Below are 16,917 nucleotides of genomic sequence, written 5' to 3'. Positions count from 1 at the left end.
CACAATTTGCCTCTAATTTTCTTGCGTTTGCAGCGGACCTTTTCCTGCTCAAAGTGAGCCGCTGCTGTTGGAAGTCCAAACAGTCCAACTTCTTGGAGCAGCTTAATGTGCATCAGCCTCGTTTCTTACTGTTTCTTCGAGAAGGAGCGATCTGGAAGCCATCACTGTGCCTTGTGACTGTCTCCGAGAAGGAGCGATCTGGAAGCCATCGGCCTCGTTACTGTGTCTTCGAGAAGGAGCGATCTGGAAGCCATCGGCCTCGTTACTGTGTCTTCGAGAAGGAGCGATCTGGAAGCCATCAGCCTCGTGACTGTGTCTTCGAGAAGGAGCGATCTGGAAGCCATCAGCCTCGTGACTGTGTCTTCGAGAAGGAGTGATCTGGAAGCCATCGGCCTCGTTACTGTGTCTTCGAGAAGGAGCGATCTGGAAGCCATCGGCCTCGTTACTGTGTCTTAGAAGGAGCGATCTGGAAGCCATCGGCCTCGTTACTGTGTCTTCGAGAAGGAGCGATCTGGAAGCCATCGGCCTCGTTACTGTGTCTTCGAGAAGGAGCGATCTGGAAGCCATCGGCCTCGTTACTATGTCTTCGAGAAGGAGCGATCTGGAAGCCATCGGCCTCGTTACTGTGTCTTCGAGAAGGAGCGATCTGGAAGCCATCGGCCTTGTTACTGTGTCTTAGAAGGAGCGATCTGGAAGCCATCGGCCTTGTTACTGTGTCTTAGAAGGAGCGATCTGGAAGCCATCAGCCTTGTTACTGTGTCTTTGAGAGAGCGCGTTCTGGAAGCCATCTTTACTCTGTTTTGGAGAAAAAATCCCCTCTCAGTGAAACGGGCATAATCAACAGAATCTGGGCTAGAGGTCGACCGATTATGATTTTTCAACGCCAATACCGATTATTGGAGGACCAAAAAAAACTGATGCCGATTAATCGGCCATTTTTCAATTTTTTCAATTTAATTAATTTTTTATTTGTAATGATGACAATTACAACCATGCTGAATGAATACTTATTTTAACTTCATATAATACATCAATAAAATCAATTTAGCCTCAAATAAATGATACATGTTCAACTTGGTTTAAATAATGCAAAAACTAAATGTTGGAGTAAGAAAGTAAAAGTGCAATATGTGCCATGTAAGTAAGCTAACGTTTAAGTTCCTTGCTCAGAACATGAGAACATGATAGCTGGTGGTTCCTTTTAACATGAGTCTTCAATATTCCCAGGTAAGAAGTTTTAGGTTGTAGTTATTAGAGGAATTATATGACTATTTCCCTCTACCATTTGTATTTCATATACCTTTGACTATTGGATGTTCTTATAGGCACTTTAGTATTGCCAGTGTAACAGTATTGCTTCCGTCCCTCTCCTCGCTCCTCACTGGGCTCGAACCAGTAACACAACGACAACACCCACCCTCGAAGCAGCTTTACCAATGCAGAGCAAGGGGAACAACTACTCCAAGTCTCCAGAGCAAGTGACGTTTGAAACGCTATTATCGCGCACCCCGCTAACTAGCTAGCCATTTCACTTCGGTTACACCAGCCTCATCTCTGGAGTTGATAGGCTTGAAGTCATAAACAGCGCAATGCTTGGCGCACAACGAAGAGCTGCTGGCAAAACACATGAAAGTGCTGTTTGAATGAATGCTTACCAGCCTGCTGCTGCCTACCACCGCTCAGTCAGATACTTGTATGCTCAGTCAGATTATATGCAACGCAGGACACGCTAGATAAACTAGTAATATCATCAACCATGTGTAGTTAACTAGTGATTATGATTGATCGTTTTTTTATAAGATAAGTTTAATGCTAGCTAGCAACTTACCTTGGCTTACTGCGTTCGCGTAACAGGCAGTCTCCTCGTGGAGTGCAACGAGAGGCAGGTGGTTATAGCGTTGGACTAGTTAACTGTAAGGTTGCAAGATTGGATCCCCCGGGCTGACAAGGTGAAAATATGTCGTTCTACCCCTGAACGAGGCAGTTAACCCACCGTTCCTAGGCCGTCATTGAAAATAAGAATGTGTTCTTAACTGACTTGCCTAGTTAAATAAAGATTAAATAAAGGTGTAAAAAGAAAAAGTGTCCAAAAATACAGATTTACGATTGTTATGAAAACTTGAAATCGGCCCTAAATAATCATCCATTCCGATTAATCGGTCAACCTCTAATCTGGACAAATGTTGTCAAGTCTGGGTGTACTTAGCTGTTCCCTGATGGGAACCTCGCATCTTTTGCGTGAGTGAAAATAGAAACCCACATGAATTTCCCAGCAGCCTGAGGATTCATTAACCCATGCAGTTTATTTGCCTTTGAAGTTAAAGCACGTCGACTGGCATTTCTATCAATTAATAAAAAGCATTAAGGATTGGGCCGGCAACATTGAGGCTGACTTTACCGGCTTTTCATTTATTTTTGGGGTCCAAAAGCTAAGCATTTACTGGCTAACGGAAACCCTGGCGCACACCCTCAACACACACACACCCAATCGCACACCTCCTTCAACCCTTCACCTCCTTAGCTGGGCCTAAGTCTATAGCGTAATTTCATGGGTAAATTTACATGCACCTGCTCACCTTCCACATATTTAGTCATGCCTAACTGTACGGCGTGTTACATCTTAGCTTGTGGTGAGTTGTGTAAGCCTTTGATTCACCCCCATGCATTCCACACTTTCTTGGAGTTCTCAGAGTTCATTCTAAAAGGCCCAACAAAGCAGAATGTGACGTTGAGGGCAGTCTCAGGGAACACTATGTACAGCACTCCCTTCCTCTCTGCCTTGCCTGCCTTTGTACACACACACACACACACACACACACACACACACACACACACGGGGTTCACAGCTGTTTTGTCTCCTCTGCAACTTTCGCCATCAAAGGGGACTAGCCTTTCAAAACCTTTGTGAGGCCCAGCCTTTAGGTCACGTATCAAATGTGTTTCCATTTTGTCGGCAGACTTCACCGCATACCTGACACACAGCGCCCCGAAGATCGGGTTCCCTGAGGTTTGCTCTCGCCATGGGAAAGCCTGCCAAGAGTGGAGGAGTGGGAGAATGAAATGTAGGGCTGTCCTCTCGCTACCTCTGTCCTCCACCCATTCATCCCTTATTTTTATCTCAATGCTCTAGCTTGAGTTTTTATAGGGCAGAACTGATGCCTGAAGTGTGTGTGCCAGGCAGACAGCTGCCCCGGCCTCAGCACTGGCAGCCAGGCTTTAAAGTGACAAATGATCCTCCCCTATTCGGCCTGCTGCCTCCCGCTACGAGCCTAGAGACTAAGCTATATAGCAACGTAGCTTAGTGTATATATAAGTATAACTCTGTACACAAGTCTGGATTTAACTATACAGCTCTCCTTTCACTGTGTAAACTCATCTCAACTCTAACTGATGTGCTTGTAAGAGTAATGTTTTTAATGTCAGTCGGATTTGATAAGGGTTAAGTATATCAGGGTTTGGTAAATAGGAATTACAGACTATAGAAGTTTATTTCATGACATCCTCTGTAGCTCAATTGGCAGAGCCTGGTACTTGCTACTGCAAGATAGTGGGTTCAATCCCTGGGACCATCCATTCATAAAATGTATGCCAGCATGACTAAGTCGCGTCGGGCTGAAAGCCTCTGCTAAATGGCATGTATTATTATATTGCATTGTTTACGTAGTACATTGTAAACTTTCTGTTATGGCGTGTTGTTGTACAGTGATGTCATGTTGGGTTAGATAGGAGATATTGTCTCCTTGTACAGTGATGTCATGTTGGGTTAGATAGGAGATATTGTCTCCTTCTTGTACAGTGATGTCATGTTGGGTTAGATGGGAGGTATTGTCTCCTTCTTGTACAGTGATGTCATGTTGGGTTAGATAGGAGATATTGTCTCCTTGTACAGTGATGTCATGTTGGGTTAGATAGGAGATATTGTCTCCTTCTTGTACAGTGATGTCATGTTGGGTTAGATAGGAGGTATTGTCTCCTTGTACAGTGATGTCATGTTGGGTTAGATAGGAGCTATCGTCTCCTTGTTGTACAGTGATGTTAGATGGGAGGAGCTATCGTCTCCTTGTTGTACAGTGATGTTAGATGGGAGGAGATATCGTCTCCTTGTTGTACAGTGTTGTTAGATAGGAGGTATCGTCTCCTTGTTGTACAGTGATGTTAGATGGGAGGAGATATCGTCTCCTTGTTGTACAGTGATGTTAGGTAGGAGGTATCGTCTCCTTGTTGTACAGTGATGTTAGATGGGAGGAGATATCGTCTCCTTGTTGTACAGTGTTGTTAGATGGAGGAGCTATTGTCTCCTTGTTGTACAGTGATGTTAGGTAGGAGGTATCGTCTCCTTGTTGTACAGTGATGTTAGATGGGAGGAGATATCGTCTCCTTGTTGTACAGTGATGTTAGATGGGAGGAGATATCGTCTCCTTGTTGTACAGTGTTGTTAGATAGGAGGTATCGTCTCCTTGTTGTACAGTGATGTTAGATGGGAGGAGGTATCGTCTCCTTGTTGTACAGTGATGTTAGATGGGAGGAGATATCGTCTCCTTGTTGTACAGTGATGTTAGATGGGAGGAGATATCGTCTCCTTGTTGTACAGTGTTGTTAGATAGGAGGTATCGTCTCCTTGTTGTACAGTGATGTTAGATGGGAGGAGATATCGTCTCCTTGTTGTACAGTGATGTTAGATGGGAGGAGATATCGTCTCCTTGTTGTACAGTGATGTTTAGATGGGAGGAGGATATCGTCTCCTTGTTGTACAGTGTTGTTAGATGGGAGGAGGTAGTCTGGGTCAGATATCTCCTTGTTGTACAGTGATGTTAGATGGGAGGAGATATCTCGTCTCCTTGTTGTACAGTGATGTTAGATGGGAGGAGATATCGTCTCCTTGTTGTACAGTGATGTTAGATAGGAGGATATCGGTGGTCTCCTTGTTGTACAGTGATGTTAGATGGGAGGAGGTATCCTAGGAGGATCGGTAGTCTCGTCTCCTTGTTGTACAGGATGATGTTAGATGGGAGGATGACGATGGGTCAGATATCTCCTAGGAGGATGACGACGGCGGTGGTCTGGGTCAGATATCTCCTAGAGGGGACGGCGGTGGTCTGGGTCAGATATCTCCTAGGAGGATCTCCGGTGGTTGTCAGATAGTAGGATGTAGTCTGGTCTGGGTCAGATATCTCCTAGGAGGATGACGACGGCGGTGGTCTGGGTCAGATATCTCCTAGGAGGATGACGACGGCGGTGGTCTGGGTCAGATATCTCCTAGGAGGATGACGACGGCGGTGGTCTGGGTCAGATATCTCCTAGGAGGATCGGTGGTCTGGGTCAGATATCTCCTAGGAGGATGACGACGGCGGTGGTCTGGGTCAGATATCTCCTAGGAGGATGACGACGGCGGTGGTCTGGGTCAGATATCTCCTAGGAGGATGACGACGGCGGTGGTCTGGGTCAGATATCTCCTAGGAGGATGACACGGCGGTGGTCTGGGTCAGATATCTCCTAGGAGGATGACGACGGCGGTGGTCTGGGTCAGATATCTCCTAGGAGGATGACGACGGCGGTGGTCTGGGTCAGATATCTCCTAGGAGGATGACGACGGCGGTGGTCTGGGTCAGATATCTCCTAGGAGATCGGCGGTGGTCTGGGTCAGATATCTCCTAGGAGGATGACGACGGCGGTGGTCTGGGTCAGATATCTCCTAGGAGGATGACGACGGCGGTGGTCTGGGTCAGATATCTCCTAGGAGGATGACGACGGCGGTGGTCTGGGTCAGTCTAGGAGGATCAGATATCTCCTAGGAGGATGACGTCAGATATCTCCTAGGAGGATGACGACGGTAGTCTGGGTCAGATATCTCCTAGGAGGATGACGACGGCGGTAGTCTGGGTCAGATATCTCCTAGGAGGATGACGACGGCGGTAGTCTGGGTCAGATATCTCCTAGGAGGATGACGACGGCGGTGGTCTGGGTCAGATATCTCCTAGGAGGATGACGACGGCGGTAGTCTGGGTCAGATATCTCCTAGGAGGATGACGACGGCGGTGGTCTGGGTCAGATATCTCCTAGGAGGATGATGACGGTGGTAATCTGGGTCAGATATCTCCTAGGAGGATGACGACGGTAGTAATCTGTGTCTGATCTATTAACCTTATTTTGTTTCTTTCCCTTTTTTTCACCCACTTTCCTTCATCTCCTTGTCCACAACTATCGGTCTGTCTATCCCCCCCATCCTCTCTCTCTCTCTCTGTGTCCTAACCTCCTTCCTATCCAGGTATGGAGTGACCCCAGAGAACATCATCCTGTACGGTCAGAGCATCGGCACGGTACCCACGGTGGATCTGGCGGCGCGCTACGAATGTGCCGCCGTCATCCTGCACTCACCTCTTATGTCCGGCCTGCGAGTGGCCTTCCCTGACACGCGCAAGACCTACTGCTTCGACGCCTTCCCCAGGTGGGTTATTATGGGGTGAGATAGTGGGTCGGCCGTAGTAGATGGAGTCTATGGACAGAGGGATGGGATGTTGGATGTGTTAGCTTTCCTGGCCTGTTGTCTTTGACTGAATGACAGTTGATATACAGCACTATTGCACTATTGTAAAGTGGCTGTTCCACTGATGTCAGAAGGTGAATTCACCAATTTGTAAGTCGCTCTGGATAAGAGCGTCTGCTAAATGACTTAAATGTAAATGTAATGTGGCAAAGCCCTGATTTGGATTTTGGGTAGGTAGTGTTATCTCTCTCCTGCAGGGTGCTGAGGGAATGTTAAGGTGCAGCGGTAGGTAGGTAGAGTTATCTCTCTCCTGCAGGGTGCTGAGGGAATGTTAAGGTGCAGTGCTAGGTAGCGCTAGGTAGGTAGGTAGGTAGTGTTATCTCTCTCCTGCAGGGTGCTGAGGGAATGTTAAGGTGCAGGGTGCGGTAGGTAGGTAGTGTAGGTAGTGTTATCTCTCCTGCAGGGTGCTGAGGGAATGTTAAGGTGCAGCGGTAGGTAGGTAGTGTTATCTCTCTCCTGCAGGGTGCTGAGGGAATGTTAGGTAGGTAGTGTTATCTCTCTCCTGCAGTGTGCTGAGGGAATGTTAAGGTGCAGCGGTAGGTACGTAGGTAGGTAGTAACTTGCCATGCCAGCTAGCTATGAAAGGTTGGCGGCTGGGCTCACAGACCTAGTGAAAAATAGGGCTCCCAGGTCTCGGTCTCTGGCTGGCCTCTATCAGATGCCTGTATTATCCATAGTGTTTGTATTGTGTCCCCTAGTCATATTCCATGAGCAGCTACTTCCTGTGCTGCTTTATTGTAAAGGGTCGGAAAACTAGAAAATAAGTCTTGGTTATCAGATGGAGAACAAGCTATTAGGATGAGAAATACTGTACATTTGGTGCAGGTGGGAGGAACAGATAGCATCAAACTGTTATCAACCCTCAGCCCGGACACCTGTGGAACAATGGCATCAAACTGTTATCAGCCATAAGATCTGTGGGACAGCGGGCAGAAGAGGAGGAGGGGGGGTGGAGAGCGAGCAGAAGTTGAATCTGCAAGTGGCTCTCCTAAGCTGGTACTGCTGTAGAGGACAGCTATAGAGGCCTACAGGTAACTGCCAAAATAATGGAAACACTTGAGTAAATGAGGTTTCTGTGTTCTCTGTTATGGTGTGGAGTGCATTATCCTGGCATGGTTTAGGACCTCTCATCCCCTTATAGAGTCTCTGTTATGGTGTGCAGTGCATTATCCTGGCATGGTTTAGGACCTCTCATCCCCTTATAGAGTCTCTGTTATGGTGTGCAGTGCATTATCCTGGCATGGTTTAGGACCTCTCATCCCCTTATAGAGTCTCTGTTATGGTGTGCAGTGCATTATCCTGGCATGGTTTAGGACCTCTCATCGTCCCCTTATAGGGTCTCTGTTATGGTGTGCAGTGCATTATCCTGGCATGGTTTAGGACCTCTCATCATCCCCTTATAGGGTCTCTGTTATGGTGTGCAGTGCATTATCCTGGCATGGTTTAGGACCTCTCATCCCCTTATAGGGTCTCTGTTATGGTGTGCAGTGCATTATCCTGGCATGGTTTAAGACCTCTCATCATCCCCTTATAGGGTCTCTGTTATGGTGTGCAGTGCATTATCCTGGCATGGTTTAGGACCTCTCATCATCCCCTTATATCTGTTATGGTGTGCAGTGCATTATCCTGGCATGGTTTAGGACCTCTCATCCCCTTATAGGGTCTCTGTTATGGTGTGCAGTGCATTATCCTGGCATGGGACCTCTCATCATCCCCTTATAGAGTCTCTGTTATGGTGTGCAGTGCATTATCCTGGCATGGTTTAGGACCTCTCATCCCCTTAGGGTCTCTGTTATGGTGTGCAGTGCATTATCCTGGCATGGTTTAAGACCTCTCATCCCCTTATAGGGTCTCTGTTATGGTGTGCAGTGCATTATCCTGGCATGGTTTAAGACCTCTCATCATCCCCTTATAGGGTCTCTGTTATGGTGTGCAGTGCATTATCCTGGCATGGTTTAGGACCTCTCATCATCCCCTTTATAGGTGTCAGTGCATTCTGTTATGGTGTGCAGTGCATTATCCTGGCATGGTTTAAGACCTCTCATCCCCTTATAGGGTCTCTGTTATGGTGTGCAGTGCATTATCCTGGCATGGTTTAAGACCTCTCATCATCCCCTTATAGGGTCTCTGTTATGGTGTGCAGTGCATTATCCTGGCATGGTTTAGGACCTCTCATCCCCTTATAGGGTCTCTGTTATGGTGTGCAGTGCATTATCCTGGCATGGTTTAGGACCTCTCATCCCCTTAGAGGGTCTCTGTTAGAGTGACTTGCAAAAGTATTCATCCCCCTTGGCATTTTTCCTATTTTGTTGCATTACAACCTGTATGAAAGCTTTGTGGAATCTGTGTGGGTAGCTGGACAAGTAGGATAACTGACAGTGAAGGTGAACAGATGATCACGTGTCAGGTAACAGAGGAATGGATGAGACTGAGGCAGGAACTCCTTTAACCATAAAGTGGTATATTTACTGAGTAGTTTGTCTGCTGCATCACAAAGGAAACAGAATAACATGTATCCAATCAAACTCATAATCACAAAGATCAAGTCATAACAATCATTTATTATTAACATAATTAGGGAATTCAACAATCCAGTTCATTTTATTTTTTTATATAACCTTTTTTAACCTTTATTTAACTAGGCAAGTCAGTTGAGAACAAATTCTTATTTTCAATGACTGCCTCGGAACAGTGGGTTAACTGCCTGTTCAGGGGCAGAACGACAGATTTGTACCTTGTCAGCTCGGGGGTTTGAACTCAATAGGAATCATCCTTGAGTCATTTATGCTCGTCACTATTTATCATAATCATGAGAAGAAGAATACAAACAGTGATTGGTTATTCAATCTATAATCCCCATTAGTTTGATATCAGAATCGATCATTTCAGCAAACAATGATGTTTCATATTTCACCCTTTCAAGTGTCATGTGTACATGTAATTTCATTACATATTAACCATATATCGATGGCATAATTGGCCTGTGATGATCCGTAGGGCCGTGATCATTGACCATTCACATTACACAATAGGTTTGAAGCGTGCGCTCCAAGCCGCACCCCGCGTTAATAACTATAAACAATAACTGATGGCCCACTCTCCTGATCGCAACAGATAGTTCAGATGAAAGGTAACAGAGTCTGTGGACTTAACGTGGATTCATAGACGCACAGAACTTCTGGATTAGACGGAGTTAAGGAAGAGAAAGCAGCGAGATCGGGCGATGGCCATTTCCTCCTTTTATGGAGTTGAGATCTGTGAGATATTTCCACCTGACCTAATTAAAGCACTCCTGGCCCAGCTGAGCAAGTGGCCTTGAATTAAAAGATTCTTCCACCAACTCCATGGGCCTTTTCTACACTGTAATTGAAATTGAGTTCTATTTGGATTTCATGTAATGGACATACACAAAATTGTCCAAATTGATGTAGTGAAATGAAAAAATAAGATGTTTCAAAGAAATTCTAAACTGTAAAAGTGGTGCGTGCATATGTATTCACCTCCTTTTCTCTGAAGCCCCCTGATGCAACCAATTACCTTCATAAGTGGCATGAAATAGATTGCACACAGGTGGACTTTAAGTGTCACATGATCTCAGTGTATATATATACACCTGTTCTGAAAGGCCCCTAAGTCTGCAACACCACCAAGCAAGCGGCACCACCAAGCAAGCGGCACCATGAAGACCAAGGAGCTCTCCAAACAGGTCAGGGACAAAGTTCAGGGTTGGGTTATAAAAACATATCCGAAACTTTGAACATCCACGAAGCACCATTTAAATCCATTATTAAAAAATGGAAATAACGGGCCTCCCGGGTGGCGCAGTGGTTAAGGGCGCTATACTGCAGCGCCAGCTGTGCCACCAGAGACTCTGGGTTCGCGCCCAGGCTCTGTCGTAACCGGCCGCAACCGGGAGGTCGGTGGGGCGACGCACAATTGGCCTAGCGTCGCCCGGGTTAGGGAGGGTTTGGCCGGTAAGGAAATCCTTGTCTCATCGCGCACCAGCGACTCCTGTGGCGGGCCGGGCGCAGTGCGCGCTAACCAAGGTTGCCAGGTGCACGGTGTTTCCTCCGACACATTGGTGCGGCTGGCTTCCGGGTTGGATGCGCGCTGTTAAAGTTAAAGATGCAGTGCGGCTTGGTTGGGTTGTGTATCGGAGGATGCATGACTTTCAACATTCGTCTCTCCTGAGCCCGTACGGGAGTTGTAGCGATTAGACAAGATAGTAGCTACTAAAACTGGATACCATGAAATTGGGGAGAAAAGTGGTAAAAAATTTTAACAAAAATGGAAAAAATAACAACAAACCTGCCAAGGGGGTCACCCAACCAAACTCTCAGACCAGGCAAGGAGGGCATTAATCAGAGAGGCAACAAAGAGACCAAAGATAACCCTGAAGGAGCTGCAAAGCTCCACAGCAGTATCTGTCCATAGGACCACTTTAAGCCATATACTCCACAGAGCTGGGCTTTTTTGCTTTTTTTTACCTTTATTTTGCTAGGCAGGTCAGTTAAGAACAAATTCTTATTTTCAATGACGGCCAAGGAACAGTGGGTTAACTGCCTGTTCAGGGGCAGAACAACAGATTTGTCAGCTCGGGGATTTGAACTTGCAACCTTTCGGTTACTAGTCCAACGCTCTAACCACTAGGCTACCCTGCCACCCCAACTTTACAGAAGAGTTGCCAGAAAAAAATAAGCAAACACTTTTGGTGTTCGCCAAAAGGCATGTGGGAGACTCCCCAAACATAAGGCACTCTGGTCAGATGAGACTAAAATTGAGCTTTTTGGCCACCCAACACCTCTCATCACCCCCCCGAGAATACCATCCCCACAGTGAAGCATGTTGGTGGCAGCATCATGCTGTGGGGATGTCTTTCATTGTCAGGGACTGGGAAATTGGTCAGAATTGAAGGAATGATGGATGGCGCTAAATACAGGGAAATCCTTGAAGGAAACCCATTTCAGTCTTCCAGAGATTTGAGACTGGGACAGAGGTTCACCTTCCAGCAGGACAATTACCCGGAGCATACTACTGAAGCAACACTCGAGTGGTTTAAGTGGAAGCATTTAAATTGAGAATCTGTGGTATGACTTAAAGATTGCGGAACCCATCCAACTTGAAGGAGCTGGAACAGTTTTGCCTTGAAGAATGTGTGAAAATCCCAGTGGCTAGATGTGCCAAGCTTATAGAGACACATACCCCAAGAGACTTGCAGCTGTAATTACTGCAAAAGGTGGCTCTACAAAGTATTGACTTTGGAGTGGTGAATAATTATGCACGCTCAAGTTTTCATTGTTTTGTGTGTCTTATTTCTTGTTTCACAATATAAAATATTTAGCATCTTCAAAATGGTAGGCATGTTGTGTAAATCAAATGATACAAACTCCTGAAAATCTATTTTAATTCCAGGTTGTAAAGCAACAAAATAGGAAAAATGCCAAAGGGGGATGAAAACGTTCACAAGCCACTGTATGGTGTGGGCTGCAATATCCTGGCATGGTTTAGGTCCTCTACCCCCTTTAAAGGGACAGGTAAATGCCAATATATGCATGACTGTGAGTGTGCTTTTGTTGTTAGTCTCTGAACCCTTTGAGATTATAGTCTTATTCCACCTGGAATGTGAGGATCCTGCTTTAAAGCTACAATGCAGACATCACATAGTTTCTGGGTAACAATTAAGTAAGTACCTTGCTGTGATTATTGACAATTTGAATTGAAAACAATAGCATAGCAAAGAACAATTTCTGAAGCAAGAATTCTGCAGGCATAGTCAGTGTGTTTAAGGGAGGGGAAAAGTACCTGTAATTGGGGAAAGAGGTTTGGAAGTCTCTCTTATTGGTATTTAAACAAATGTACCGCCTGGTGATGTCACCAGTCAGGTCAGAACTCCAGCTCTTACACTAAAAGGGCATTGTCCGCAATGTTACTATCATTCCAACCTCATTTTGTGTGTGTGTGTGTGTGTGTATACATGCATACATTAATACCAAAAAGTATGTGGACAGCTGCTCGTCAAACATCTCATTCTAAAATCATGGGCATTAATATGGAGTTGGTCTCCCCTGTTCTGCTCTAACACCACTCTTCTAGGAAGGCTGTTCACTAGATATTGGAACATTGCTGCAGGGACATGCTTCCATTCAGACACGAGCACTAGTGAGGTCAGGCACTGATGTTGGGCGATTAGGCCTGGCTCGCAGTCATGCTGAAACAGGAAAGGGCCTTCCCAAACTTTTGCCACAAAGCTGGAAGCACAGAATCTTCTAGAATGTCATTGTATGCTGTAGTGTTAAGATTTCCCGTCACTGGAACTAAGGGGCCTAGCCCGAACCATGAAAAACAGTCCCAGACCAATATTTATCCTCCACCAAACATTACAGTTTGCACTATGTATTCAGGCTTGTAACATTCTCCTGGCATCCGCCAAACCTGGATTTGTCCATCAGACTGCCAGATGGTGAAGTGTGATTCACTGGCAGCTTCAATAAATAGTACCCGCAAACACCAGTCTCAACGTCAACGTTGAAGAAACAACTCTGGAATGCTGGCCTTCTAGTCAGAGTTGTAAAGAAAAAGCCATATCTCAGACTGGCCAATAAAAAGAAAAGATTAAGATGGGCAAACAAACGCTGGACAGAGTTTTGGCTTTTTCTTTGCAACTCTGCCTAGAAGGCCAGCATCCTAGAGTCGCCTCTTTACTGTTGACGTTGAGACTGGTGTTTTGCAGGTACTATTTAATGAAACTTCCAGTTGAGGACTTGAGGCGTCTGTTTCTCAAACTAGACACTAATGTACCGCTTGCTCAGTTGTGCACCTGGTCCTCCAACTCCTCTTTCTATTCTGGTTAGAGCCAGTTTGCACTGTTTTGTGAAGGGGGTAGTTCACAGCGTTGTACGAGATGTTCAGTTTCTTGGAAATTTCTTGCATGGAATAGCCTTCATTTCTCAGAACACGAATAGACTGACGAGTTTCAGAAGAAAGTGCTTTGTCTATACTGTATTTCTGATCAGTTTGCCATTATATCTCTATATATATCATATGTGTATATATCATATGTAGTGCACATAAGGTGGGCACACCCCTCTGTATAATGTGTAGTTAATGGTTTGGCAGCGTGCTGTGTGGAGTCGGTTTCTCCACCCCTGCTGTTACTGCACCGCTACAAGACAGATGGATACAACTACTAATGCCCCCAAGGAGGTCCATTTGTCTTAATGTGTTTGTCTTCCCCACTCTCTCCCTTTCTCTCTCTCCCTTTTCTCTCTCCCTTTTCTCTCTCCCTTTCCTCCCTTTCTCTCCCTTTCTCTTTCTCTCTTTCCTCCCTTTCTCTCTCTCCCTTTCCTCCCTTTCTCTCTCTCCCTTTCCTCCCTTCTCTCCCTCTCTCCCTTTTCTCTCTCCCTCTCCCTTTCTCTCTCTCCCTTCCTCCCTTTCTCTCTCTCCCTTTCCTCCCTTTCTCTCTCTCCCCCCTCTCTCTCCCTTTCTCTCTCTCCCTTTCCTCCCTTTCTCTCTCTCCCTTCCTCCCTTTCTCTCCCTTTCCTCCCTTTCCTCCCTTTCTCTCTCTCCCTTTCCTCCCTTTCTCTCTCCCTTTCCTCCTCTCTCTCCCTTTCCTCTATTTTCTCTCCCTTTCCCTCCTTTCCCTTTCCTCCCTTCTCTCCCTTTCCTCCTATTTCTCTCCCTTTTCTCTATTTCTCTCCCTGTTCTCTCTCTGTTCTCTATTTCTCTCCCTCTCTCTTCTCTCCCTGCTCTCTCTCTGCTCTCTCTGTTCTCTCTCTGTTCTCTATTTCTCTCCCTCCCTCTTCTCTCCCTGTTCTCTCCCTCTCTCTTCTCTCCCTGTTCTGTCTTTCTCTCTGCTGCGCGGGCTCTGGCTTTGTTAAAGCATTGATAAAATGTAAGCCCTTCTCTCTCCCCAGCATCGACAAGGTGTCCAAGGTGGCGTCGCCGGTGCTGGTGATCCACGGCACGGAGGATGAGGTGATCGACTTCTCGCACGGCCTGGCAATGTACGGCGCTGCCCGCGTGCCGTGGAGCCCCTGTGGGTGGAGGGCGCCGGGCACAACGACATCGAGCTCTACGCCCAGTACTTGGAGCGACTCAAGCAGTTCATCTCCATCGAGCTGCCCACATCCTGATCTCCCTTGGCCTCCTCCACTAAAACCTAGAGGGGGGCTGCGTATCAAGTCTAAAATGGCTTCCTTTTTTCTTTCCTTGATCTGTGCAGAGAGAAGTGGATTGGTGGAAATTTGATACCTGAAATCCACCATGTCGGTTTGTATTGTTTATCGGTGCAGATGTTGGAAAGGAGGGGAGGAAGTGTTGAGATGCTTCCCCCAGGGCTTAACCAGGTCAGGTTGAGCTGAGCCAGGCCAAGGCATCCCGGCGCTCATATGTGGACAGGTCCCAGGTCTCTTTGCCAAGGAGCTAGGGCCCGCTCAGTATTTGCACTTGCTCTTCTATCTGGATCTCGATTTGATTCTCCTTCTTGCTCTCCCTATTTCTCTCTGCCAGTGGGGATGTGATAACTTCCCTCTGCGATCTTGTTCTCCCTATTTCATCTGTTTCTTGCTCTCTTTTATGCTCATGATTGATTGACTTTGTATTCTTTTCTACCTGATGAAGAACAATCTGTTTTGCACCTCAGATACATGATTGATGTTCTTGCTTGTTTGTGTTTGTTAAATATTGTTTTGTCTTTTTTCCCATTCAGGGTGAATTGAAACGAATGCACTTTTATTGTGCAGATATTTTCAGGTAATCATACTGTATGTTCTGATGTATGTTTTTATCTTATTGACATTCCATGTTTCACTACACAGAATCTCATTCCCATCTTGTTTTCAAGGCCAGTGTGTGACCGTGTGAGAGATGCATGTGGTTGAAAAACATCATTACCCAGCTCACCCCTGGGTGTCTCACCTCCTGTAACAATGCTGTTGTTAACTGGAGGTCATGTGATTAAGTAGGGCCAGGTGTTTTTCCTCAACTGGGGTTTTCCAGTAGCCAGGGACACCACCTGACCCTAATGATGACACTTGACCATGTATCAAATAAAAACATACCTACAATGTACTGTAATGAACCAAATCAGCCCCTAGCCAGTACTGTCTCTACTACACACCTGATCAGCCCCTAGCCAGTACTGTCTCTACACCTGATCAGCCAGTACTGTCTCTAGACACACCTGATCAGCTAGCCAGTACTGTCTCTAGACACAGATCAACCCCTAGCCAGTACTGTCTCTACACACACCTGATCAGCCCCTAGCCAGTACTGTCTCTACACACACCTGATCAACCCCTAGCCAGTACTGTCTCTAGACACACCTGACACCTAGCCAGTACTGTCTCTAGACACACCTGATCAACCCCTAGCCAGTACTGTCTCTAGACACACCTGATCAACCCCTAGCCAGTACTGTCTCTAGACACACCTGATCAACCCCCCAGTACTGTCTCTACACACACCTGATCAGTACTGTCTCTAGACACACCTGATCAACCCCTAGCCAGTACTGTCTCTAGACACCACCTGATCAACCCCTAGCCAGTACTGTCTCTACACACACCTGATCAACCCCTAGCCAGTACTGTCTCTACACACACCTGATCAGCCCCTAGCCAGTACTGTCTCACCTAGCCAGTATCACCTGATCAACCCCTAGCCAGTACTGTCTCTACACACCTGATCCTAGTACTGTCTCTACACACACCTGATCAACCCCTAGCCAGTACTGTCCTAGACACACCTGATCAGCCCCTAGCCAGTACTGTCTCTACACACACCTGATCAGCCCCTAGCCAGTACTGTCTCTACACACACCTGATCAACCCCTAGCCAGTACTGTCTCTACACACACCTGATCAACCCCTAGCCAGTACTGTCTCTACACACACCTGATCAGCCCCTAGCCAGTACTGTCTCTAGACACACCTGATCAACCCCTAGCCAGTACTGTCTCTACACACACCTGATCAACCCCTAGCCAGTACTGTCTCTACACACACCTGATCACCCCCTAGCCAGTACTGTCTCTACACACACCTGATCACACAGCCAGTACTGTCTCTACACACACCTGATCAGCCCCTAGCCAGTACTGTCTCTACACACACCTGATCAGCCCCTAGCCAGTACTGTCTCTAGACACACCTGATCAGCCCCTAGCCAGTACTGTCTCTACACACAGTACTCTGATCAACCCCTAGCCAGTACTGTCTCTAGACACACCTGATCACCTAGCCAGTATCAACACCCTGATCAGCCAGTACTGTCTCTAGACACACCTGATCAGCCCCTAGCCAGTACTGTCTCTAGACACACCTGATCAGCCCCTAGCCAGTACTGTCTCTAGACACACCTGATCAGCCTAGCCT

General features: G+C 46.6%; 1 protein-coding gene across 1 annotated transcript in view; it reads left to right on the top strand.

The window, feature by feature from the left end:
* LOC135533573 (alpha/beta hydrolase domain-containing protein 17C-like) overlaps nucleotides 1-14,769 on the top strand; it is a 37,889-nt gene extending 23,120 nt beyond the window's left edge. The window contains 3 exon segments of the mRNA XM_064960859.1: nucleotides 6,266-6,445; nucleotides 14,458-14,549; nucleotides 14,552-14,769. Of these exon segments, the coding sequence (XP_064816931.1) occupies nucleotides 6,266-6,445; nucleotides 14,458-14,549; nucleotides 14,552-14,676 (397 nt within the window). The 3' untranslated portion in view covers nucleotides 14,677-14,769.
* Nucleotides 14,770-16,917: the final 2,148 nt, after the last annotated feature.

The sequence above is a fragment of the Oncorhynchus masou genome, unplaced genomic scaffold, assembly GCF_036934945.1.
Source record: "Oncorhynchus masou masou isolate Uvic2021 unplaced genomic scaffold, UVic_Omas_1.1 unplaced_scaffold_2461, whole genome shotgun sequence".
NCBI lineage: Eukaryota > Metazoa > Chordata > Actinopteri > Salmoniformes > Salmonidae > Oncorhynchus > Oncorhynchus masou.
The sequence above is the reverse complement of the archived record's forward strand: the minus strand, read 5'-3'. Positions and strand labels throughout refer to the sequence as shown.